This window comes from Eleginops maclovinus, chromosome 20 (genome assembly GCF_036324505.1).
Source record: "Eleginops maclovinus isolate JMC-PN-2008 ecotype Puerto Natales chromosome 20, JC_Emac_rtc_rv5, whole genome shotgun sequence".
In the NCBI taxonomy this organism is placed as follows: domain Eukaryota; kingdom Metazoa; phylum Chordata; class Actinopteri; order Perciformes; family Eleginopidae; genus Eleginops; species Eleginops maclovinus.
In genome coordinates, this window is record NC_086368.1 from 6,876,676 (window position 1) to 6,903,499 (window position 26,824).

The 26,824-nt window shown below is 38.9% G+C and overlaps 1 protein-coding gene across 1 annotated transcript in view; it reads right to left on the reverse strand.

Moving 5' to 3' along the window:
- Positions 1-25,547, reverse strand: part of stab1 (stabilin 1) — a 73,191-nt gene extending 47,644 nt beyond the window's left edge. Inside the window, exons 1-30 of the mRNA XM_063910552.1 lie at positions 25,040-25,547; positions 22,947-23,074; positions 21,330-21,445; positions 19,774-19,859; positions 19,441-19,510; positions 19,154-19,249; positions 18,406-18,519; positions 17,784-17,971; positions 16,353-16,489; positions 15,288-15,415; positions 14,878-14,954; positions 14,079-14,201; positions 13,204-13,341; positions 12,902-12,973; positions 12,533-12,646; positions 12,212-12,265; positions 11,747-11,827; positions 11,487-11,645; positions 10,613-10,675; positions 7,606-7,698; positions 7,283-7,369; positions 7,081-7,192; positions 5,258-5,444; positions 3,933-4,026; positions 3,472-3,630; positions 2,818-2,913; positions 2,211-2,306; positions 1,799-1,846; positions 1,435-1,568; positions 140-251 (exon numbers count right to left, since the gene is read on the reverse strand). Of these exons, the coding sequence (XP_063766622.1) occupies positions 140-251; positions 1,435-1,568; positions 1,799-1,846; positions 2,211-2,306; positions 2,818-2,913; positions 3,472-3,630; positions 3,933-4,026; positions 5,258-5,444; positions 7,081-7,192; positions 7,283-7,369; positions 7,606-7,698; positions 10,613-10,675; positions 11,487-11,645; positions 11,747-11,827; positions 12,212-12,265; positions 12,533-12,646; positions 12,902-12,973; positions 13,204-13,341; positions 14,079-14,201; positions 14,878-14,954; positions 15,288-15,415; positions 16,353-16,489; positions 17,784-17,971; positions 18,406-18,519; positions 19,154-19,249; positions 19,441-19,510; positions 19,774-19,859; positions 21,330-21,445; positions 22,947-23,074; positions 25,040-25,093 (3,216 nt within the window). The 5' untranslated portion in view covers positions 25,094-25,547. The remainder of the gene's footprint in view (positions 1-139; positions 252-1,434; positions 1,569-1,798; positions 1,847-2,210; positions 2,307-2,817; positions 2,914-3,471; positions 3,631-3,932; positions 4,027-5,257; positions 5,445-7,080; positions 7,193-7,282; positions 7,370-7,605; positions 7,699-10,612; positions 10,676-11,486; positions 11,646-11,746; positions 11,828-12,211; positions 12,266-12,532; positions 12,647-12,901; positions 12,974-13,203; positions 13,342-14,078; positions 14,202-14,877; positions 14,955-15,287; positions 15,416-16,352; positions 16,490-17,783; positions 17,972-18,405; positions 18,520-19,153; positions 19,250-19,440; positions 19,511-19,773; positions 19,860-21,329; positions 21,446-22,946; positions 23,075-25,039) is intronic.
- Between the last annotated feature and the right edge of the window lie 1,277 nt (positions 25,548-26,824).

Below are 26,824 nucleotides of genomic sequence, written 5' to 3' on the forward strand. Positions count from 1 at the left end.
CCTTCATCGCTCCCATCCTACAACCTTTCAACCACTCCCCCTTTATTTATTTCTGTTTAATATGGGGCATTCTTTTTGTCTCATTCGAGGGGCTGTACTGGGGGGCTTGTATTCAGCTCGTGCAGAAACACATTCTTACCCCGCTGCTGTTGCTGATCTCCCAGAAGGTGGGGGGATTCATGGTTGGAAGCCTGCTGCCCACCCGTTTTTCCAGATCTTCTAAAGAGTAAATCCCAAGTAGGATGTGGGCCCTGCAATCAAGAAAAGAGAAAAGAATAAAACATTAACAGAACTGCCCCTGGGAGATTGTGGCTTAAAATACAGTGTGGTAAAATATTCACATTGAGAACAGGATCAAAACCCGCAGTTTCTTCCTCATGGTGGTTCCAGATCAAGTATGGAGGTCATCACAATTCAGAAGAAACAGCTTCTCTACGTCGCAATATGCAAAGGCTCTTTTTTAAGGTGTTACGTCGCTGTATGGTTGAGGTGACTCTTAGCCAAATGCTCTAGGAAGCAGTGATGCAGAGTAAATGTCTAGGGCTTTTATTGTGAAGGGAGATCATGACCCGAAGGAATACAGAAATGCTTTGTAAAGTGAGGCTTTTAGGGAAACAATCTACAGGCTGATTGAGTCTTTTTTAAACAGCCGTTACGTTTATTAGGTAAGACTGGAATCAGAGAAAAACTCTACACCCCAACAGCAATCTACCGTTGAGTCTTTTTACTGGACATCAAACCTTGATTGTATCGCAAGAATTCTGCTCATTTCCCGATTCTGATCTATTTATCAAAAGTGAGACCGAGGGGCAGGCATCATAAGCCCCTCCACACACTCAGGAAATTGAAACAGTAAAGTGAACCTAATGTGGTTGACACCTACGTGGTTACATATAATCATCGTATTTTTTGATATGATTTTAGCCCATGCATTGATTCCACCTGATAGCTGCTGTAATAAGAAACACACAGGAAAAGGTCTGCCGCTGAAGCAGTGTGCTGCTCTTGAAAATGGTCAGTAATAGTGAACAGGTGACCATTAAAAGTAGGATAAAAATAAACAGCATCACACTTTGCCTGACTTCATATATGTGTGTTTTTAAGAGTGTGGTCGCGTTCTTGTCACTTTGCTCAGCGCTACAGCTTGTCACAACGTTATTCTCTTCCCCGTACTCGCCATGAACTGTTATTGCTCAGGTTAATATTGCCCCAGGGTCCGACGTTAGCCTGGCGTATTCGGTGCTTGGTTCTTGATGAGCAATTCAGTGGTTCCAAATACGAACCGGTTCACAGGACCGAGAGCCAGCCCCGCTGCAGTGGAAACAGGAAGAACTGGTTCTTAATCGACTACTAGCTCCGGATTGGTTTTAGAACCGCTTTGGTGGGAAAGGGGTATCTGTTACAAGTATGTGATCAGTGTGTGAAGCAACTGACCGTATGAAGTGAGGCAGGCGGTGTCGACTGGTCAAGGAAAGTGTCTGAGCGGAAGTCATGTTAACCAAAATTTCCCTGGATGGAACCAACAGTGTGATGTTCCCACTCAGGTCCTTAGAGGAGTGCCTGTATCTCTAATAACACACACAAAAATGCATATTGGGTGAAGAGCATACTGCCTAGGTTTAATGGTTTTGGTTAATTTCTTTGCCAAGTCAGCAGGTTGTTTCTACATTTAAATTGAGACAACACTTTATTACTTTATGAATTCCATACGGGGAAAATAGTATACATACTTAGCATGTTAAAGGTAGTAATTTCTAAAACAAAAACTTGAACAAGTTAGGAACTAAAGAGCACACACCTGAATCAGTTGGTTGAAACGGTACATCTTTGGGTTCATTTCAATCTCCTACAAACACAAAAACACAGTTATTTCGGTAGCGGCTTCAAATTTCTCTTTATTAAAAACTTTCTTTTGGGCAACCAGTGACTTTAGTATAGTGAGAGATTTAAAAGTGGGTGAAAATAAATAAATTACAATGGTATAAAAAAAGCAAAACAAATACACAACATATAATATGAATTTAATACTGATGGAAAACTAATAGACAATAATGAAATAATAATTAAAGGTAAAAAAAAAAAAGAAATCTGATTTTGAAAAGTGTATGAGTATGTGTGTATATGGAAAAGTGAAAAGCAGTGACAAAACAGCAGATAAAAATCCTTTAGAGTTTTTTGTAGCATTTAGAGGAACGTGTGTGTATACTCACATCCAGTATCGTCCCGTAGCAGACGGTTCCATCTCCAGTATATCCATCAACACAGGTACAGGTGTGTGTTCCCCCTGTAGAGAGCTCACACTTTGCCTGGCAGTGTGCAGTGGAAAAGCCGCAGTAACAACACAATGAGCACAAATGAATATGTGGCGTGTATGCTTTGTTTAGCAAGATATAAACAGGTATTGTTTTTGTTAACATGGATGATGCACAAAGGCCGAGGTGGCTGTTTACATGTGAACAAATTAAATGAGCCAGTTATCGAGAGGAAGCATAGGAGGAAATACAAACTTTTTTTACAGGGCTAATCTGAAGGTATTTAATACACATAACACTTCATTTGGGATATTGATTTAACGTGTTTCTGGGATTTCATATTTTTGTTTTAAAAATGCGCATGACCCACATTTAAAAACCTACTCCTTAAATTCTAACCGGATAAGCAATTATTTTTTCACTGCTGACACTGATTCCAGTGCGTGTGTGCGTGTGTGTGTGTGTGTGTGTGTGTGTGTGTGTGTGTGTGTGTGTGTGTGTGTGTGTGTGTGTGTGTGTGTGTGTGTGTGTGTGTGTGTGTGTGTGTGTGTGTGTGCTTCCTTACCAGGTCATGGCAGCCTCCGTTTTTCCTGAGGCACGGGTTAATGAGGTCACACTTGATACCGTTCCCCATGTAGCCAGTGCTACAAACACACTCACTCTGCAGACAGAAAAACAGACAGTTCTTCCTGACACTCTTCTTAAATACAGTCAAACAGCTGTATTAACTTCTTCATACAGACAATAGTCGATGTGACAATAAAATAATAATCTTGAGGTGGGCAATAGTGTAGTGATACATGAATGACATGGAACATTACATTTGATAAAGTACAGCTCCGGGAAAAATTAAGAGACCACTTTTCTTAAATCTTTGTCTCTCCATGTATGGCAGCCATTCCAGTGTTTGTTGAATTTTCAAATTCCCAACCAAAAATGGTCAGTAGTTTATAGGATACAATTAAAATAAAAAAATAAAATCATTTAACTCAAAGACATGTCTATAAATAATAAAACAGGAGAAAATGATAAGGCTGAAGTGGTCTGTAGAGGTGTGAGAGAAAAAATTAAGATATTACAGAAAACACTGATGCATCAGTTAAAATGATGATTCAAAGAGACACAACAATTCCACAAAGACACACAAAAAAGAGGCTCTCTAATTAAGAATTCCTATTACCGGAAGCTTATGATCGGTCTGTAACCGTTAGTAACTGACCTGTCCAGGTCCGATGTGGCTGCAGTCGGCGTTGGGGCTGCAGCCTCCTCGACTCTCCAGCTGACAGTTGTTGATCTCCACACACACTCTGCCATCACCCGTCCACCCCTCAGCACACACACATGATGCATTACCTGGACTTGCATACACACACCCGGCCTGTTGAGCAGGAGGGAGATGGGGAGAGGGAGTGTTTGTATTATACATTTACAAATATGATCAAATATTTCATGGCCACTCACCAGAGTTCATCAGTGAACTCTCAACTCCTTATTCTACAAAAAGTACAAGTTGGCGCAGGGAATGTGGAAATAATAGCTCAATTAATTTGATTTAAAAAATGCACTGGCGACACATCTTTACTTCTTTTAGACTAACTTTGTTATCTAGGATACGGTGGTGTAGAAGAAGAGACGTTAAAATAGGTATTTCAACACACACACACAGGCCTTAAGTCTTACGTTGGTGTCGCAGCCTCCTCTGGTGCTCTGCAGGCAGGGGTTGATGGGAGAACAGGAGTGACCGTCACCCTCATATCCATTCTGACACCAACACCTGGTGCAACACACACACACAGATTACTGATGGACAAACTCAGCAGCTGCTGAAGTAACAGGAGAGGGACGATGGTTGTTCGCCTGATTATAGAATCTACTTGTTTGTTTCTGTAGATGTTCCTTTTGTTCCATTTGTCATTTTATTTGCTCATTTAATAGTCTGCCACCAAAGGAGTAACAGTGAGACAGAGCGGTGAAAACTGTGTGGGGCCAACACATTTTACATCTAACTCCGAGAAATAAAAGATTTCGAGCAAACCGTCGATGATTGTTGAGTTTAATTTAGTTTTTTTCCAATTTCAATAAAGTGTGTTTAACTATGAGTTAGCAAGGCATGTAAGCTGGTTTAGGTCAGTAATAGGTATAAGAATATACCTTTTTTTTTACATTTTGTGATATCGTTTTTTTTATTTATTGGACGAAAAAGTAATGAGAGCTTGTGAAATGTAGCAAACTTGCCTCTCAAACACATCTCCCACTCCCATCGCAAATGACTGCAACAGGTGGGGCGTTGCACACACACATACAAATCTGAATCTGCGGAAGCTCCTACTGCCGTGATTGGTGAGAACAACTGTTCATCATCCAGAGTCACACCCAGGTCTCTCTCTGTTCAAATTGAAAGCAGCACCCCATTGTTTTACTCTGTGATGGACACGTTTCCCTGCAAGCATCTTTGCACTGAGAAGCATTGAGATGATGCATGCCCTTCACACTGCGATATCTGTCTCGATGATGTTTGATGTTGACCCCTGCCACATGTTGTAGCTTGATAGCTGCACTATATTGCATATATAAGGAGTATATTCATCTGATTTTCTGCCATCTTTCAGTAAAATGTAAATGCTAGATGTGTAAAATGTTTTTTGACAAAGTACAGATGAATGTAATGGAACTCAGATTTGTTTACCCTCCCGCTATATTAAATATTCGTCTAGAGGACATAAGTGTTGAACAAAATATGAACCTCTTGGTGGCACTAGACAAAAGGTCAGTAGGATTCATCCTCTAGCCTCCGCTGACTCTCTCTGCAAAATGTCATGGCAATCAAGCCTATAGCTGTTCAGATATCTCAATTTTGGTTCAAAAATACAGACGAGACTAACATTTTTACCTTTTGAGGATTAAAAATAAAATACTTAAATGTGACTCACACTGATACTCACTTTCTCATTGAGAGTTTAACAACAAATTAAAATCAGTTTCCAAAATGAACCCTGGTATCTCACTTGGTCTGCAGTCCCGTGTGTGTGCAGTATGCGTGGATGTGGCAGTGTTCATGCAGGCCGTCAGAGTTGCAGGGCGTGGCCCTCCTGTCACAGTTCTCTCCTGAATATCCCTCCAGGCAGGATCCTCTCCGACACACACCAGCACTGCCCGGGCGGTTATCACACGCACCGTGGACACAGTGACACTCTAGGGACACGCAAAAACACAAACCGTGTGATCATTTCGGGTTAATAGTGGGATGATGTCACTCTAGGTAAAACACACCACCGCTAGAAACAATAGATTAACATCAAAGCTGTTCAAAAATGGAGGATATGTGTTACCTATTTAAATACTGTGTATATTATAAATAACAGTCGTGCATCACGTCACGTGTTATTTATGTGAAAAGTAGCTCTAGTAACTTTGAGTTAAATGAGTATAAATTACAACATTTAACTCAAAAATGTAGTGGAGTAAAATTATATTTAGAACGAAATGGAAATACTCGGGTAAAGTGCAAGTATGTCAAAAAAGTACAAGACTTCAATGTACTTTGTTACATTCCACCGCTGGAAATGTGTCACAACATTAATCTAATGCCATTCATTTTGGTACATATCAACTGAAAAAATGATACTTCTGCTGCTACATCCCTGCTCATAATTTTAGTTGAACAATACTTTGGTTTATAATTTCAATATCTGCAAAACTAGTTATATTCCAATCAGCAAAAGACGAACTAAGAAACCAAACACTAAACAGTGTTTTACACAGACAGTCCAGCAGGTATGAATATATTTCCCTACCTATTTTCAGAGGTGGAAGAAGTACTCAGATCGTGTACTTAGGTAAAAGAAGAACTACCACAGTTTAGGAATACACTGTTACAAGCCTTACAAAATGTTAATCAAGATAAATTACAGAAGTTTTAGCATCAAAATATTCTCAAAGTAACAAAAGTAAAAGTTCTCATTATGCGGATTGGTCAAAGCTGGTAAGGGTGCAACTTATTTTAATTACTGCAGGGTTGTGAATTAAACAAAATCTTATTTAAGTAGTTGTTTATATTTCACATTAATTAAGGCAATTCCGCAAAAAGTCTGACGGTATTAAATAAATGTAGTTGAGTAAACGTACACCACTCACCTCTGAATTGTAGAGGGGTAAAATTGTAGAGTACCAAGTCCCTCAAAAGTGTACTTAAGTACTGTACTTGTGTAAATCTACTTAATTACTTTACACCACTGCATATTTCTGCATTGTGAATTTGTATTTTTTAATCAGACCCGCAAGTTTACTACGCAATCCATAGCCCCTACCTGCCTCTCTTTCAGGTTATGCTAAGCAGAGAAACACAGGGAAGACGGATAGCTGGAAAGTTACAGAAGAGGAACGGCTTCAATGAGATAGTGCCAAACTGAAGACTCCCTATTAATAGAATAGTGCACTATATTTACTGTTCCGCTTGTTATCTAGGTGTTTATTTTTCCATGAAATAGTGCCCTTATATGGCCTTATTCCACAACAGAACAAAACAAGAACTTTCTGCAAACAATTCAACTGTGAAATGTTCCACATTTGAAAGATACAACAAGTATTTTTGTACCAAGACTCCACATCCATGGCCCCTTGCAGGATTTAATAAATACTGAAGTCCTAAAATCATCCTGCTAGGGGGTTAGAGGGCAATACAATTATTATGAGACAATTTGTACTCAATGTTCTTCATTTCGCAGTACATATACAGTATATAATATATCGCAGATAAAAATGAGCAAACTACAGTTATAGACGTGTGTATGAATATATGAACTCTCTCAAAGTGAGGAGGAGCTGTTACCTTCGTCACATTTATCTCCGTGCTTTGACGGATCTGCACAGATGTGACAGGCGACACCTTTGAAGCCTGACTGACAGCTGCACGACCCGTTGCCTTGGATACCGTCAAAACACTGCATGTGGTAAAAAATAAGAAAATGATGAATCATCAGTAGAGACACGTGGCTCCAGAGTCAGAGTTTGCCTGAGAGTTTAATGCTCACCGTTCCTTTGTCATAGCAAGGGTGCTCGAATCCTCCAATACATGCTTTACAGTCCGGGCCATAAAAACCTTTACAACACTGTGCTACCTATGAAACAAACACACACACACACACACACACACACACACACACACACACACACACACACACACACACACACACACACACACACACACACACACACACACACACACACACACACACACACACACACACACACACACACACACACACACACAATAGACATAGATGAAGGGTAATTCCACCATTTCATCAAAACTACTGAATCTATCAGCTATTGAAAGCTGGAAATAAAAACTGACCGTTTTGGTGGCGTTGCAGTATTTAGCACATCCTGAATTGAGTTTGGGGTTGAGGGGAGACTCGATGTAATTACAGCCGGTCTGATGAGAGTCCTGGAGACAGACACACAGATTTGATGGTTTTATGATCCCCCCCAGGTGTTCTACCAGCCAGGTTTCGATAGATTGAGAATTCTTATAATAAATATGTGCAAAATTGCTGCAACAAAGGCAAGATTTTGATGACATTTTAAGTAACATTTCTGGAATAAGGATCTGGAAATCAGAACAAAAGCGAGTAAATCAAATTATAAAAAGTTGGGATAATTAAAGCACAGAATTACATATTGTGTGAGAAAACAGTTTACATTCCCATGTTATGTACTTAACACACTGAAAACAAACAGGTTTACTTCCTCTTTGTATTGCTATGGCTCTGCTCTGAAATATGGAAAGTGGACTGCTACTTGGAGAGGTCCCAGTTCACCTCCTGGGCCCTGCTGTGGTGCCCTTGAGCAAGGCACCGGACACCTCCAATCCCCCCCTCCCCATTGCTGCCCGGGCGCTGCACGATAGCTGCCCACTGCTCCTAGTACTAGGATGGGTTAAATGCAGAGGACCAATTTCACTGTGTGTGCTCTGCTGTGTGCATGTATGTGACTAATAGAGAGGGTTTCATCCTCCGATTCTATCTATTCTATCTTCTATCTAATGTATGCTCTCCTCAGAGAAAGGTGTTATAGTATTACATCTGTGATGCCCCTGTGGGTTCATCTGGAGAGGGTGTGGCTGTGCTGTGTCCAGCCTTGATTGCATTAACTCAGGGCACCTGGGTCCAGTGCCCTGCAGCTACTTAAAGCCTCTCTGCTCTTTCCTACAGGCACCCGGATTGGTTGAGTATGCAGCATTACCTTAGTTGCTTTACTTTGTGCACCTCAGCACCCACAGACATACACATCCACACCCACACAACCCTCACCTGCATTAACACTACTGATACCACTGACGTCCACCTCATGCTTTAGTTATTTTGCACTTCTTTAATTTGTGTTACTTAAACATCCTTTATTAACCATTGATATGGTGTGTCTCTCCTTTGTTATAACAAATGGGGGCTCGTCCTACGGGTTATTTTGTGGAAAGTCTGGTTAAAAGTTTGTGTAGCGCCTCATAGCACATGGTGTTGTTGAGCAGCTGATTAGTTGATGTGGCCCGGCTGTGTGCTGACTTGGCGCTGCTATTGGGGGACACATCATGTCTGTTGGTGTTTCAGGAAGCCTCAGTGTAAGGTATTGTGTGCCAATCAGAAGGGAAGTGTTGCTATTTAATACGCTTTTGTACAGGAATTTCCCCACTAGGCTTAAGTGGCGTTTCCCCTTTGGGTTGCGTCTGTTTGTTGTTTTCATAGTGTTGTGGCGTAGTTAGTGTCAGCTGTTTTCGGACAGCAGTCTCGGGGGCACGTCCTCGTGATATGGTGTTGCCTGCTTGCAGGTTGCTCCACAACTCTGCTGGGTTACAGTGTGTAATGAACCGCTGCAAGTCACATGAAAACTAGGGGTGAGATTAGTAAGATTTTGGTTAGGCAGTTAGGGGGAAATACTCTGTTGGGGTTGTCTTTTGCCCATGCGTGTTGGCAGTTTAAAACGTTGCTTTCTGATGGGTTATAGGTAATAGATTATGGCTTCCTTGTTGGCGTTTGTTGAGTATTACAATATTGCTGTTGTAGGGAGCAAGCGGAAAGATGAGATTATAGTTGTCATCTTTGTTTGAGCAGGGTGCAGAAGAGTGAGTCTGGTGCAGCAGGGGTCATGCCGGGTAGTGGTTCAGACAGCTGGCTTGACGTTTCTTAAGAGCTTTTGGCCATGCAGTTTGAGCAGGAGAAGTTGAGGTTTTGGCAGCATGAGGTAGAGAAGCATTTGGTGGTGGTGGAAAAGATTCGACATAACAGTGAGAAAATGAAATGGGAGGTGGAACTCGGTGAGCTAGACTACGGCTGATTGGAGAGGGCCAGCTTTCTACGGTGGGGGCTGGTTCTGATGGTTCTGCGTCAGGTAGTGGAGATGTTATTTCTAACTTGCGGTTATTAGCAAGGTTTAATGAGCGTGACCCTGATATATTTTTCACTCTATTTGAACGCGTAGCTGAGCAAGAAGCTGGTCCGATTCAGACAGAGTGCTGTTGCTTCAGTGTGTACTCACTGGGCGAGCACAGGGGGCATATTCAGCTATTTGTGACGAAGATGCTTTGGACTATGCTAGAATAAAATCATACGAACTGGTTCCTGAAGCATATCGTCAGAAGTTGGGTCAAGGGCGATAAACAGACAAATGTTGAGTTTATCCGTGATTTGACTTCTCATTTTCAGTGGTGGTGCGCGGCAGCAAAGGTTGCCAGTTTTGACGTCTTTGTGAACTGATTGTATTGGAACAGTTTAAAGGTGCTATCCCTCAGCGTGTGGCCACTTGTGTAAACGAGCAGAAGCCTTCCACCACGCTTAGAGAAGCTAAATTACCTGATGATTTTGTGTTGATGCGTAAGGGTAGTTTTGCAGAGAACTGTTCTAGTGATTTGTGTGGCTGTGTCCAGCCTTGATAGCAGTAATTCAGGGCACCTGGGTCTGCTCCTCTGTCTCTTTCTGCTCTTTCCTACAGGCACCCGGTTTGGTTGAGTATGCTGCGTTACCTTAGTTGCTTTACTTTTTGCACCTCAGCACCCTCACACATACACGTCCACACGTTTCTGACCTTATTATAATTAATGCTATCATTCAGTGGTTAGATATTACATATAACATCAGCATAACACTTTCTAACATTCTGCCCTTTCATTCTGAAGGTTTAGGGTCACATCACAAGTGTAATTGTTTACATCAACACAATTTTACTGACAGCTCCTCCATACTTCTCACCTTATAGTTGTCAAACTCACCATGCTTTTAAACAAAGAGTTTGCACAAACTGACATAAACAGTTTTTCTCTTTATTATGCGACAAGGGGTTTCTGAGGAGTAATAATTATGTGTTTTTACCAATTCAGTAGAGCCTTCTGGACAGTCGGTCCCATAGAGGTAACTGCAGTGAACACATGGACCCTGGAAACACACAACCAGAGAAAAATAAATACAAAGCTTCTACTGTTAGCATTACTGACACCTTTCATTTTCTATCAACATGGCCTTTCCTTCTGCATGAACACTATAAATGTGGTGATGCTGGTCAAGTCATTTTGCCCATATTTACTTTTCTCACTGCTAGAAAAGGTAATCGCACCGAGTTACAATCAGCTGTGCACATTTAAAAAAGTCCCTTTCTTCTTTTTTATCCATCCAACAGATGCATTGATCAGTGTCATATACTTATGATGGCCGACAGGTGCAAACCAGCCCAAAACATTTCCATTAGAAGAAACGTGCTGCAGCTTGACAAACAATGAAAAACTAAAATTAGCCAAAACACATGCAAATATAGAAACATTCTCACCAACTTGACAACACGTAATCAGCGTTTACTGAAAGTGCTTCATAAATAAAACACTGCAAATACAAGCTGTTGTTACTTGGGCAACTTTTTAATCCCCAAGCCCATTAGACCCAGCTGCATATGTGCATCACTTTTTAGTGTCGTCGTTTCTGTTGTGTTTTTGAGCTTCTCGCAGCCTTTTGTGTTTGCAGCGTTTAGTTGATACAAGTCTTTTAGTAAACACTGTGCATGTGTTAAGTTTGTGAAGAGGTTTCTTCATTTGCATGTGTTTTCTTTTCATTTCTGTGTTGTTTCTTGAGCTGCAGTGCGTTTCTCCTAATGGAAAGGTTTGGGCCAGTATAGCGCGTTTGCACCTGTTGGCCACCGTACATCGGATATACAATGTACATTTTAGACTCAGTGTTGCTTTGTTGTGATGCTTACCACAGTGATCTTGTTCTCAGTGACATCACAGCGGTGAGGCAGGATGGGGAGGATGGAGGGAGGGAAGAGAAGCCCGTCAATCAAATGGATGATCCCGTTGGACGCCACGATATTGGTGCTCACTAGACGGACGCCCTTCTCACCCAGAAGGATCGCACCCTGGTGGGGGAAAAGGGAAAGGGGGCCTTGTGTTAATGGAAATTAGTCTGGAATCAATGCACGTTATGAGAGACTGATTAGAACCATTCAGAGAAACTTACGTCTTCCGACACAGTGATGGTGACAATCTGGTTGGCCATCGTCTGAATCTGAGGGAGAGTAGCCAACTCGTCGACTGTCAGCTACAGACAAAACAATCATTTAACCTGAATTTATTTTATTTTTCTTGACAGAACAAACAAGAATGACAATTGAGCTGTTCCTAGGGTTAGGGTTAGGCAGAGTGAAGCTGCTTTTTTTCCAGAGGGTGGTTCAAAGGAGAGATCATGTGGACATTGAATCTAAAGGGTTCGTTTTCTGTTAAGAATTGCTATCAGGAAAGAACAATTTTTCTTAATTTTAAGAATAAAATGTGTAGATCTGTTAAGAAGATGTCTTGTTTTACACCGAACCCTTGAAACAAAAGGCATTCTTTATTGGCCATATTTGAAAGGAAAGCAAAAATGAAAGGCAGAAAGGAGGACAGACACAGAAAGGACTGAAGTGTTGGGTGGGGTTTGTCTTACCCCGGCCCTGGAGAAAACATGGTGCCTGAGAAGTTCCTGCAGTTTATGTTTGGCCTGGAAAAACAGCAGAATGTAATTAAAATTCCCTGATAATCCTCACATAAAGTATAATGATGGCTAAAGGGAGAGCCATTGATAGCTGGGGTGGATGTTGACATTATGCTAGGAAAATACTGAGCCTGTTTAACATTAAACTAAATATTGCCTAGCCAGTCTTTAAGATCTACATCACACCAATGGTTTTTGGAAGTTAAGTATTGGAATTCTGTCTGCACAATGTTTGTTTTTCACTACACTAAATCAATACTTAAGTACACCTACTGAGTTCAGCATGTACAAGATGCTGCCGTCTCTGGATTTGTCCACAGCGCCGTTTGAAGGGACGAACACGGTGAGAGGTCCCGGACCCCGCAAGGGTGGTGGTGACCCACAGTTCTAAAAACAAACACAAACACATCCTATCCCATTTGATCCAATGACTCAGTGACTGCTGATTTACCAGAGTGATCCCACACAACCATCTTTATTTGTTACAATACTGCTCTGTCAGGTTATGGTTATTTTAGATAAGTGGACGATCGCTCTTTGGGAAAGGAGAATCAGGACTTTGTCTACTGACTTAGAAAGTTTGATGGATTGTTTTTAATAAAATCATGTGTGTAATGTGATTGGCCAGAGCAAAATACTCACATCAACCAGAGACAGGAAGCGGTTGTATTTGTCATCCTTTGTCAAAATCTCTCCGATCGTCTTATCAGCAAACTGGAAACGAGAGGAAGATCAAAAAACTGACAGTCACTTTCATATACGGCTTTGTAATTAACTGGACAGGTTAATTGATAACGTTTTAATGAAACAAAAATACTGAGAGCCAGAAATTCCCAAATTACTTTTGTGTAATTTTCTGTTCTTTGTTTGATTCAAACATTTTCTGGTTAATCTCAGTGTTTTTTTTTCCTTATTTCAGGGACTATTTTTATTCTTAACCTCACCTTTTCATCACGAAGGGACCAGTCAGAGAGAGTGTTAGAGATTGGCTGGTCGATGATGTGTATGATCCCGTTGGCTGCTGGCAGGTCTTCCTGGATGATGGTGTACAGTTTGCTGGGGTTGTCCATCAGGATGAACTTCTGCATAAACCAGACAGGGATAAAATCACTGCGTATGCTGTCAACAATATGTGAATAACAAAGGTGACAACTGAGAGGCGGAAAACATTCCTGAAGTTCCAGCAACTATTAAAAGGCTATTAAACCATGGACCAAAGAACATGAGTCTTTAATGTAATTCACACGTTGGGTGACACCCTCCAATTTCACGAATGGGCATGTTTACACAAGAATATATACTGTACATGCACTGTTGTGGGGGCATGAACATGAAGCTGAAAAGCCTTTGTTTGGGCTATTGTTTCAGCACAAACCACTGACTCATTTGCATTTGCATATATTGTGCTTTCCATTCCTAAATAACACCTATGCATTGTCGAAACCCAATAAAAAGATTTTTGATTTGAAAACATGAAAAGATATTTGCAGTATATAAATCTATATGTTAACAGACTCAAAGCAAACCACGATTACCTGCTTATTAATTTAATTTTCAAAAATAGGAAAAGCTGTTCAACATTAAAGCACAGAAACATGTGTCAATAGAGGCACAACAAACAAATATGAACCTGAAAGCATAGAAGGGGCCCTTTAATCTGTTCAAATAATAAATTTAGAAGTCATTATAGCCTTAAAGTAATGCCATACAACAACAAACCAACCAGAAGCAGCCATCCATATTGACATGCAGTTTTGTCAATAACATTTAGTTTGAAAAGTTGTTATAGCAGGTGTGCGGTTGGATGAGAAAGTGTTACCTTGTTGTCTTTGCTCCTCAGCTTGGCTCCTCTTAACATGTTGAAGTCCCATCCCTGCAGCTCCTTGTAGAGGTGCTGACCCAGGATCAGGTGGTTCATACACACCAGCTCCTCGTTAACGCCCTGTCGAGACATCGAAGATCAATCATTTGTTATTAATTAGTAGATCTTTTTCTCCAGCTATTGCGGTCAAATGTGCAATGTGTAAAGGTTTGAGGTAATAATTAGGCTGCAATCCAAATGAAATTAGAATAATGCAACCAAAAAGCATTTCCCTCTAAAGCCTCCATGATTCTCAGGTACAAAATCATGAAGCGGCATCAAAGGGAGTCGTGGGTTTTTTAACATCAGAAATGGGTTGCTCAGAAATTGACAGACCCCTTTATAAATCACTCCTTCTGATTCATGTGCAGGCTCTCTTTGCAGCCTTTGTATTCAGTGTGTTTTTCGGTCACTTCTACAGCATGTTTTTTGGGCAACAGGAGGCCTGTGTCTGATTTCTTTTTCTTCAGGTACTGTGGGAGGGATTTGACCAAATCATTGATAACAGAGTGTTTCAACTCATGGAGCTGTGACACGATCTAACAGGGGATGTATGAGCCGTTCAGCAATGACAGATTTTAACAGGTCAAAGAAAAGTTCATTGTTTATTTGTGTTGGTATATAGAGCATATTGAATTCCCTTGCGTTTTGGTAAGAGATATTGTAAACTTGCAAAATAAGGGTGATTTTATGTGATTTAGATTTTTTTAGAATTAGAGGTATAAAGACAAGACAGACAAAGAGACAGGCGACCTACAGTCAGAGGTGTTTTCAGCAGTGGGATGAAAGCTGTGAAGGGTCCACCGTGACTCAGCTGCGACGAACAGCCCTTTTCTAAAAGACAAACATACATACCAAAGGTCATAGTCATAGAAAGAAATCCAACAAGTAGACCCAAGAAGGGAAACTGGCAATTATTTCGCAATAATGTTAAAGATATAATTCTGTGGTCTCACATTATAGCCTCCTGATTAAAGCACACGCAATTTAAGTAACAATTGGAACGACTAAAACATGTTTAACCGGCACCTCTCAAAGTACCAGCCCTCAGTCCAAACTTGTTATAAGTCTGAAATCCAAGTACCTACATTAGCGACATTAGCGACGTTAGCTATGTTAGTGACGTTAGCCATGTTTTTTTTTACAGTAAATTTGTATTTCCTTTACCGAACATGGCGACAGCTCCGGTCAGATTTTCTCTCTGACTCCCAGTCCTGTCCAGCTCTATCAGTCGCTCCATCAGGTTACCATAGCAACGCCTTCCGTCGCCAATCTGATCCGCATCACACACACACCTTGGAAAGATGGGGCGGATACATATTGATGACACAAGAATACACACAAACTGACAACAAGCTTTTTTTACATTCAGAGATTCAATTGAGGTTTCAAATGAAGATTTTAATATGTCTTTATTTATTCTTTTTTTTACAAAATCTTGGATTTGAATCGTCATTTTAATGGTTTTTTTGTGATATTAAATAAACTTTTGTTGCTTCCAAACTGACAGTTTATCAACTTCTTCCCACAGTCATTGCTGGTGAGGGAGTAAAAACGTCTTGATGGTCTGCAAGTAAATGCAGAAACACAATATGATCTTTCTTTCTTTTACTTAATTATAATAAATACTGTAATAGTGTAGGGGGTTATTAGCCTTAATAGATTTTCTGTTCTTGTTGTTATATAAATGTATTTTATAGTGCTGGGCAACGATTAAAATCTTTACTCGCGATTAATCGCATGATTTTCTGCGTTTAAACGCGTTGTTATGCGCAAAATACAATAATGTTATTAATGTTATAATAATTCAAAAGTTGTGTATTGCGCACTTTGATTTTAAAAGTACTAAAGTGCAATAACATTTGGTTTGCAAACGCTCGCAGTATTCCCTTTACACAGTAGCAGTTAAAACAGTTTAGATTAAACAAGTCAAAAACAATCCTACACAGCAACAACCGAAATCCTATTGTACAAAAAAAATGTTTACTAATAATGTAGGTGAAGCCTAATTTCTAACTCAAACTACAAACAACAGAATTGAAACAGAATTGATAGACTTGCCAAAAATAATAATAACCAGCATTCAAATGTTGATTTTGAATTCAAATGTCAACATTATGACGGACCAAAACAGGAAAAGAACCTGGCTGAGATTTTAGTGTGGTGTCTGGACCCTGATCTAGCTCTATCTCCAGAGTAAAAGGCCTACAGACAAAGTGTTTTTAGTCTTACTTTGGTTGTCCATCCACTTCAGTTTGACAGACAGCAGTGGGGTCACAGGTGTTGGCTGAGCAGGCAGAGACCAGCTGACAACCAAACTCAGCGTTTCCTCCTACAGGCGACATGCCGAACATACACTCACAGCTGGACTGAGAGACAGAGAGAGACAGAGGGAGTGAGTTTCAGGATATAGCTCTGGTTTCATTACTGATTGGGAATATTCACGCTATATATTTTGTCTTTTGTGGTGACAGTATAGTATCATGGTATTACAAAATTAAAAGGGAACACAAACCCTTTTGCAATGTTAGGCATGTGTTTTTTGGCTCCAAAAAGGGATGACAATAAGGTTAGTCCTATGTATTTTGGGAGGAGTAACCTGACCAGCAGTGGTGGGACGTAACTAAGTACATTTACTCAAGTACTGTACTTTTTAATGCATTTGTACTTTTTTTAATATTTCCGTTTAATGCTCATTTATACTTTTACTCCGCTACATTTCAGAGGCTAGTATTTTAGGTAAGTAAGCTGAAATGATAATATAGTATTATGCAGTACTATACTGCTGTACTAATCCTCACGGTATTTCAAGTATCTAAATTTGTTCCACTTCTTCCAACAGTGCTGACCAGGAATGTAGGATATAATGTAGTGCTGAGCAAACTCAATACAAGCAGAAAAAAAAAATTAAGGGGGAAACATATTTTTTAGTCTTTTAGTTTTTCATTGTTTCAAGTTTGTTCACCTGTGAAACATTTGACTGAATATTATTTAAGAGAGTAGATAATTGTGGGAAAAATGTAAATCACCTTGCACAAATATAAAAAAAAGGTGTGTAAACAAAAAAAATGCAAAGATCTGCAAATATATAACAAATTCCACAAGTAAAAAGAAAATGTGTGTGAAAACACTGAAGTCATTAACCATTACATGACAAGCATTTAGTGAATATCTTTCTAACATTTACAACTATTGATTAAGCATTTGTGAGTCCTTTTTCTTTTATCCGTAAAATGCATTTGTGGACCTTAATTTCATCTGATTACTACTTTACACAAAGTTTTAGAACCAAACAAAATCTACCTGCCTCACTATGGTAGCCTGATTATGACCAGGTTTCTGCATTTCAGACTAAGAGAGAGCATGGTTACTGCCTGGTCTGGGTTTTTTATTTTATTTTTGAATAACCAGCAACGAGTAATGCTTAACGAGTAATGCTTCTAAGAAAGATTAACAAAACGTGTGTGTGTGTGTGTGTGTGTGTGTGTGTGTGTGTGTGTGTGTGTGTGTGTGTGTGTGTGTGTGTGTGTGTGTGTGTGTGTGTGTGTGTATCGCTGTAACGACGGTATTACAAATGAATGTCCTGCCTGGACATGATACCAGTGATGGAGAGGAAACCGGTATAATCTCTGATTCTAGTCCTGGCTTTGGAGGCGTCCTAACCTTGTTGGGTCCTTTGAAGACACAGATGGTGGAGTTGGTGGGACAACCTCCGTTGTTCTCGGAGCAAGGGTTTCTGGGTACACAGATCTTGCCATTGCCCAGGTAGTCCGGCTTACAGGCGCAGCTGACCTTTGACCCCTGTGAGGAGCACTGGGCATTGACGTCACAGTCCCTCAGAGAGCAAATAGCTGGACACAAAGATCAGAACTCAGATCAGATCATTCTCAAACCTTAAACATTCACAAAACATTTGTGAAAGAATCCAAAATAAATGGGGAATTTTCTGATTTTAACTACCGTACATTAAAATGTGTCTGTAACTTCTGTAGCATCGCTGTGATACTGTGAAGTTTAATGAACAGCAAAATAAATTGTTGGATGGATGACAAATAAACAGATAAATATTATCAAATCTGTAACACTATAGGGAAAAATTTGTGCTGAGGATGGTTTCAGTGAAAAAGTCAGTCAGCTTGCTATTCTCAAAGATAAACACACATTAAATACTCAATATTAATATTCAAATTAACTCTCACTTACTGTACACATGCTAATATTAGTACGAGAAATTGGATTTATGGACCAAAATAACGACAGCTTTAAATAAAAATGGTGTGTTTACTTGCGCATCTTCCCTGTAGCATCCTCCTGTGTCCGGGCAAACAATCGCAGTCGGCGGCGTCTCCTTCACCTTTACAGTACGAGTACGGACTGCAAGTACTGCACCTGGAACTCACTGCGACAACAGGAAACACAACAGCAGCTCAATGGGGGCAATAATTAAACATCAGACACTTGTCACGTGGTAAGAACTTGAATATTATTTTGGTACTGACTAGAATGCTTCTCATTTTGTTTAGCTAATGTTTGACCAGACAGTTCCTGATTTAAATAATGGTTTTATTTTGGATAAGGTTGTTGAAAGATTGCTTATAATTCTTTCTTTCTTTAAAAAAAAACATTCTGTATGTGTCCTGCTCAACTATCAAAAAACCTGTGTATGTCCCTTTCTGAAAGCAACACCTGCTGATCAAGAGAGAAAACGGAAACAACCTCTTCTGATTGTTATCAAGACAAAATAAAGTAATTCAAAAAAATGAATAATTAAAAAAACATACTCTCATTTATGGACACGATTGATAACAATCAGAGGTAAGGCAGTACCTGGCAGTGATTGTTTAAGTAAACAAAAACAACATTTATCAGTAAGTAATTATGCCAATGTATACAAATGTGATTTTCAGTTTTCCCGCATTTCTTTTGACTAGCATTATTATAGTGAACATTTTAACATAAAGTGTTTTCTTTTAAGTTTGAAATGCAGCAGTTTGTTATCTCATACAGTATAATCCTACACGGCATGCTCTTACCTTGGTCGCAGCGCTTCCCAGTGTAGGGCGGCTGACAGAAACACTGCCCATCACCCTCTGGACCTTCATTACACACTCCATGTTCACAGTCACACTCTGTACACACACACACACACACACACACACACACACACACACACACACACACACACACACACACACACACACACACACACACACACACACACAGATTACAGATGTTCAAACAATGGGGACATTCTTGCAGATGCTTGACCGTTTTTTTGACTACGTTTTTTTGTTTACGAGAGAGAAGTGAGAGAGCTTACTTTTATCACAATTTTCTCCATAGTAGTTTGGACTCTTACACTCTTGGCAGGCAAAACCAGAGAAGCCTTCCTAAAGAGAGAAACAACGTTTTAATTATTGTTCTATAATATTACCAAGAAATCAATAATCTAAAATAAACAAAAACACACTTCAAATAAAAAAATCATCCATAACTCCTGTTTGGATGTAGGCTTTTAATTACATTAAGCTGACACTTTTATCCAAAAGAAAGTGCAATTAATCATGGTGATAGACCATGATTAATTGGATCTCTAAACTCATCGACAAACAGGTAGGATAGACACAGACAAACAGTCAGACAGGATACTTACATCACAGACGCATGTCCCGTTTCCCACGTCTCCGTCCAGACAGGTTCCATGGTAGTTACAGGTCTTCCCCGACCATCTGGGACAAGCTACAGAGAGAGAGAGAGAGAGAGAGAGAGAGAGAGAGAGAGAGAGAGAGAGAGAGAGAGAGAGAGAGAGAGAGAGAGAGAGAGAGAGAGAGAGAGAGAGAGAAAGAGAGACAGACAAACAAACAGGCCGAAAGACAGAATGGGAGACATGTGAAATTACCATTAATAGACTACATTTTGCTTCGGTTTGCAGCTCATGTGTGATGATATCTTGGTTGTCATTTGTCCTATTGATTTGTTTGAGGGCATTTAAGCAAGGAGGAAGACACTGACACAATAAAGTTATGCATATATAACCAGAATTGAAATCCAAAAACCTCTGATCAAGTCAAAGCTCAGGTTGTCCACAACAAGTGGGAAACAATAATGAAAGTAATGCGTAAATCAAAGAAATTGCTTTCAATGTGTGTAATGCTAATTTATATTAATATTCCATTACAATTTGGATGCAAATTATTTGGGCTGCCCTCGACTAAAGATTTTTCTAGTCGACTAATAGTCGTCAATTCAGGCGATTAGTCGACTAATCGTCTCACGTAATATGATAATGACTTATGAAAACAAAATGGTTTCAGTTTCAAAGGCTGATAAAGAACCTTATTATAACAGGATGGTACGTCGTGCTTCAGATGAAATAGAAAATACAACTATAATAATTAACCGTTGAAATATAAATTAACAGTACATGTAGAAAGCGCATGAGAGTCCAGCACACCGCACGGACGGAGCGGTCCGCCCTTCTGCGGTACAAACAGCAGAAGCTCCGGTAAGGATTCTTACTGTGAGTGTGAGCAAGCAGCGAGCACACACACTGAGCATTGAGTTCTAGTTTCTATAATTCATATCTGAATATAACAACCCAATAAATACTGCACAGGAAATGGATACAGCGACAAATATGCTGGTCGGCAAAAATCCCTCCTGACATTACGCCCTGATCCTGAAATGAAAGCTTAAATTGAGCGTTACTAGCTCAGAAGGATCACACACTTTGGATATCCTGCCCAACAAATTAACTTAATGACCAGGCACAGCTCTGAATGAAGTCTGAGGGGGTTTCCGGCTGATGCGTCATAGCACATGCAGCGCGTAGATGGACCCTTTCTTCTTCTTTTTTTTAAATTAGTCGACCAATATTTTTTCCGACGAATAACGAATAGTCGACTTATCGGGGCAGCCCTACAAATAATGTCCTTTGACTCCTGTCTTCAACAACCTAATACGATTTAAACTATTAATGTGACAGAGAATAAACTTCCAAGCAGGTAGGCCTGTATTTTATCAAATATCTCCGGAGATCTTTTCCAATGAAACTTAATTTTGTTACATTTTTACATTCCCGGAAAGGTGTTCTTATGAGTGTGTGTGTGTGTGTGTGTGTGTGTGTGTGTGTGTGTGTGTGTGTGTGTGTGTGTGTGTGTGTGTGTGTGTGTGTGTGTGTGTGTGTGTGTGTGTTTGTGTATGTCTTACATAGACATAGGGGTCCCCAGTGCTGTGGGCAGCATCGTGGCTGCATGTATGCTTTCACACAGTTGTGCTGACATCCATCCAGCAGCCGCTCCCTGCCCCCGATCTCCACCACATAACTGCAGCACACAGAGATCACCAGGTCTAAATATTACTACAACTATAACTCGATCTATCTATCAATCAATCTTTATTTATTTAGCACTTGAGAAAAAGTGCTACACAAACAAAAATAAAGGAATTACTAATCCCTATCCCAGTTCGAAGACAGCAACATGTGATGAAAGAAGACACGTAATTCCATCAAAAGTTGATAGACGTAGGACTGAATAACTAAATAAAATGAAACAAATACCCAGATTAAAATGTTGGGTTTTGAGTTGGCTCAATAATCTATTTTATTTATAAAAACATTTGAGTAAACAAAACTCAAAGGTCTACAATTGTAATAAACAATAATTCAGCTCCAATGAATACATAGGCATCAACAGTGGTTTAAAAACTCAAGATAAATGATTTTAGTAATGAAGACTTGTGAAACGTCATTTGAAATCCATCAAGGTGATCCCACTATTAAATTAATGGGGTTTTTATTCATTAATAATTAATGAATCATTATTTGATTAATTATCATTTGTTACTCCCACCCTTGATTGATGGTAATGTGTTGTGAATGTAAGACAGGTGAAAATGATGAAATATGGCTCTGTTTTTATCAAATCCCTTGGCAATTTAAGTTTCACCTAAACTCCATTTTCATCCCCTATATTTTTTATCAATTCATTTTACTCTTGCACTTTACCTACCTACTTAACCATATTTTTGACATATCCCAACCTACCTCACCGCTGCCTCTGTCCATAATCTTCCTTTAAAGCTACTTTTGCCCCAAAACAATCATGAAATGAAGTGACAATATTTAGTCATTTTGACACTAAGGTCTGTGTGTGTATTGTTAACTACATTTACTAAAGTACTGTACTTATCTATAATTTTGAGGTACTTGTACTTTACTTGAGTATTTCAATAATTTGCAACTTTGTACTTCTACCACATTACAATTCAGAGGTAAATGTTGTATTTTTATTTAATACCTTTAGTTACAGATTTGGATTAATGATGTGAAATATAATTAACCCTTAAATCAGACTTTAGTTCACCTGGAGTAAATTCAGCAGCTACCCTGCAGTATACAAAGCCATTCAAACTAGCTGCACCTTTACCAGCTCTGAGAACACTTTAATGATCAATAATTATAAAACATATCAGAGATATTATTCTGAAATGGACCAAGTTTTACTTTTAGTACTTTAAGTATATTTTGATACTAATAGTTTTCTACTTTGTACTTGAGTAACATTTTGAATGCAGGACTGTTACTTGTAACAGTATTCCTACACTCTGGTACTTTTACACAAGTATAACATCTGAATATTTCTCCCACCTCTGACTGTTACCTTCTTGCCTTGCTCTAAAGACCGGTGTGTGTGTGAGTGTGTGTGTGAGTGTGTGTGTGTGTGTGTGTGTGTGTGTGTGTGTGTGTGTGTGTGTGTGTGTGTGTGTGTGTGTGTGTGTGTGTGTGTGTGTGTGTGTGTGTGTGTGTGTGTGTGGTGTGTGTACCTGCAGTTTATGGTCCCCACTTTGCTGAAGCCGTGGGGGCAGCTGCTGGTGGAGACAGCGGCGCAGGAGGTGCAGGAGGTGCTGATGTCCTCCCTCTGAGAGACATCACAGCGCCCAGGAGGAGGCGTCTGAGGGAGCAGAGAACATACATCAAGTATTTAATATTACTTTCTGTATATATTATTCTATTTTAAATGTGCATAGTTGACTTATTCCTGCATTCTCTTGCCATATATACAGTTTGTCTTTTTCTGTTTATGTCTAAAATATATCGTATGTTTCACTGTTGGTGGAGCCTGGACCAACCACTACACTAGCTTTGTGTATATGACAATACAAAATTGATTTACAGATATACAAATGGTTGTTTTTATTTAGAGTTTAAGTGATTCCAAACCAAGGGGTCTTGCATCCTACATGCACATCTGCAGTAACCAAGATATTTAGAAATAGTGTGGTGTGGTTCAACTAACTGGAAAAATGTTTGAATAACTATGTGATTAGAAAATGTATACTGCATATAAATTGATTCAGCTGTAACTTGAACATAAAGTCTTGCAATTGAGAGATCGTGAAAAGCATCTTAGATAAGATAAGATATACTTTTATTAATCCCTGAGGGGAAATTCAGTAGTGTAAGCATTAACAGAGTGAGAAAGAAAAACAGTACAGATTCACACAAGGTTAATACAATAGAAAAATAATCAAATCAAATCAAACTGGTAAACAGGTTAGTAACTGTTTAAAACAAACTGTTAAAACAAATTCCATCCTTTCTTGCAACAATTGTAGCAAAGAAAACTAATTTAGTAAACTGCAAAGACAGAACCAAATATCAAGCAATGATGGGTTCAATCTTTTAAAAGATTATGCAAAGCTGGAAAAACTCTCTGCAAATTACAATACAACCTTGTCTTCTTTCCAGCAGTACATTCAGAGCTGATTCATCTTTACACCTGCTTGGCCAGACCCTCTACCCAACACAGAACAACCTGCAGTGATACAATAGCATCATGTGTGTTCTTCTTCCTCCTCTTTTTGCTTTCCTTTTCTTCCTTGTTGTTTTGTAATGTTCTTAATTGTTTTAATGTGGTATTTTCTTTGTTGTCATTTTGATTATTTTTTGTGTAATGTGTAAGTTTTACATACCTGGGATGTAAATGCTTTTTTGTAGTGTAAATATGTTTGGTACGCAGTGTGAAAAATGACAATAATGAGTAAAAAGTGTATGAAAAAGCAGCCATGAAACAAGCATGGAAGTCTAAAAAGTCATCCTAACACAGTAAATGTAAGGTTAAAATAGTTTGCAAATTAGAAGAAATTTATATATTTTGTTAAAAGTTGTACACTATCTAAATCTCTGACTTTTCATTAAGCGCCACTATCATATACAGATTTACATACAAAAATGTGTTTTCTGACCCAATACCTGCTGGTCTGATTCTAATAATCTACAATGATAATTATTACCTGCAGAGCAGCATCGGCATTTTAGCATTGTCAATGTGACATTTTAGCATGCTGAAAAAGGCCTTTCTAGATTTTGCTGCTTTTTTTGTTACTTTCTTTTTATGAACATGTAAGAAAAAAGCAAATTAGAAGCCAAGATGTAATCAAATATCACGGGATATTCAGCAAATCAATGCAAATGTGTGTTATTTAAAATAAATCATCACACAAAGTCTGATATTTATCAAAGATCTGACTGATTGGCTTAATTAATATATAATTTCTTCCCCCAAAACTTTATGGATTTGAATGGAGTAGGTTATATTTTCTGTAGATCTGCAGTAGGTGTTTAAAATATTAACAAGGAAGATCTGCTGCAGCTTTTTGTACGACTTTTCTGTTTGTGAGTACAATGATGAATAGCTGGAGTACTTTATAAGGTTGTTTGATGTTACGATTTTTTCAGGAAAGTACGAGTGACATTAGCAGTAATGTGCTATTAAATGTTCCTCTAATATTTGTAACTTATGCAAATGCTTTGGCTGAGTCCATAAGGTCCACACATTTTCATTTATTATCTGACCAAAAATGAGAAGGAACAGGTGATACAGTGTCTCAGTGTTACGGAGCTGGAGGTGTGTTACCGGTTCTTGTTGCAGTGAAGTTTGAAGACAGATCATCAGCAGCAACAGCAGCATGGCTCAATGTGTCAAATCCAGGGTGGAAAAATAAATCCACCGACCCAGCGTCCTCCTCAGTGCGTAGTAAAAAAAAATCAGTAGAAAAAGTAGAGAACTTTTTCAGGCTACGTTGGATCTTCACATTAGTTCTCCCCTCTTACATCTACACTGACCCTCAAACACAACCTGCTTTACAAGCTACAGGAAAAACACACTGATAACCACATCCTCTGTGCAGGAAAAACAAAACTATTAGAAAACAATACACTTCTAATTTAACACGTAGGAAAACTGAAAGCAACCTGCTGATAATGGATGTAAAAACTCAGTTGAAATATGTGAAATAAAAAAACTAAAAGGTGGATCCAGCCCCTATTGACATTATCAGATAATCAGTCTGAATGCCACAATCATTGTAATTCAGGAACAAGTAAACACGTTTCAACTAACTACGGTTAACTCTCTGCTCAGAGTCCGGTGTGGCAGAGGGCAGAAAAAGAGGCCGGCGTCACGTCTTTTCCTCTCTAATCCAGGAAGAGAAAGAAAAAAACCCTACAACAACAGAAACTGGCAAAGTAGGAACCTCCCAGCAGAGGTCATCTCCTCTACCAGCCTTAGTACTACTACTAGAAGTAGCATTAACAGTAGTGGTAAAGTAGCAGGAGTAACAGTAGCACTTGTTTTAGATCAGCAATAGTAACAGCAGCAAAATGTAGGGACACACACCGTCTCCATTGACTACAGTACTTTTAGAGGATCAGACGTGGTTAAAGACCCTTTACTTCAGAAAAAGTAAAAATACCATAGACGAAAAAATACTCCATTACATGTAAAAGTAAGTAAGTCAATTTAAGATACTTTAGAAACATGCAGTTTGAGAAGATCTTACATGTAAAAAGAATTCTACTGCTTATTAAGCCTGCTTTTACCTATACTAAGCTAGAAAGCTCCATTAGACATTAGCTGAGTAAAAGCAGTAAAATAAAATCAATAAATAAAAAAATGAAATGAATTGCTAATATAAAGAAATATTGTTTTACTCACCGGGGGAAGAGTGCTTCTTGTCTGTTGATGTGCCTGTTATCCATGTCTGCTGGCTAATGTTAGTCATTATTATTTTTTACATTTGTATTAGTGCAAGTATTAGAATATTACTTGCTTTAAAAGTAACACTCATTCTACTCCAGTCTGACTTCATTATAAAACACTAATACATTTATTGTTAAATGAGGATTGCCTTGCTTTCAGATTATTTAAGGCATCAAGTGTTTCTCTACAGCTTTAGTAAATTATTCAAAGCTGTTTTAACCCCAATTTTACAAAAACTATGGAAGTACCCTGTAAACTCTCAGCTTTGCAGCAGCATTACAGTAGAGTTACTTTACTTTAAATAGTGATACAAAATATAATATACAAACAAAAAACAAATTGACATCGGAGAATGTTTGATTGAGAGAATTAACCTAAAACTGCCAGATGAAACATCGTCTTAAAATAACTCTAATCACTCTGGTGTATCACTTTAAATAGTTTCTAAAACTACTAGATTTGTTGTTTGTTGTCATTTTTGTAAAATAAAACATTTTTTATTTGGGCATTCTTGTGCTTACTCTAGAAGGGTTTGATTGGAGTTGTCAAATATTATTTGGATTTATTATAACCCTTGTTTAAAGTTGAAATTGCTAGGTCATTGTGGTGTTTCTACTAAATTGAGATTCATTTTCAGTTTGTTTTAGCAACCGTTTCTGT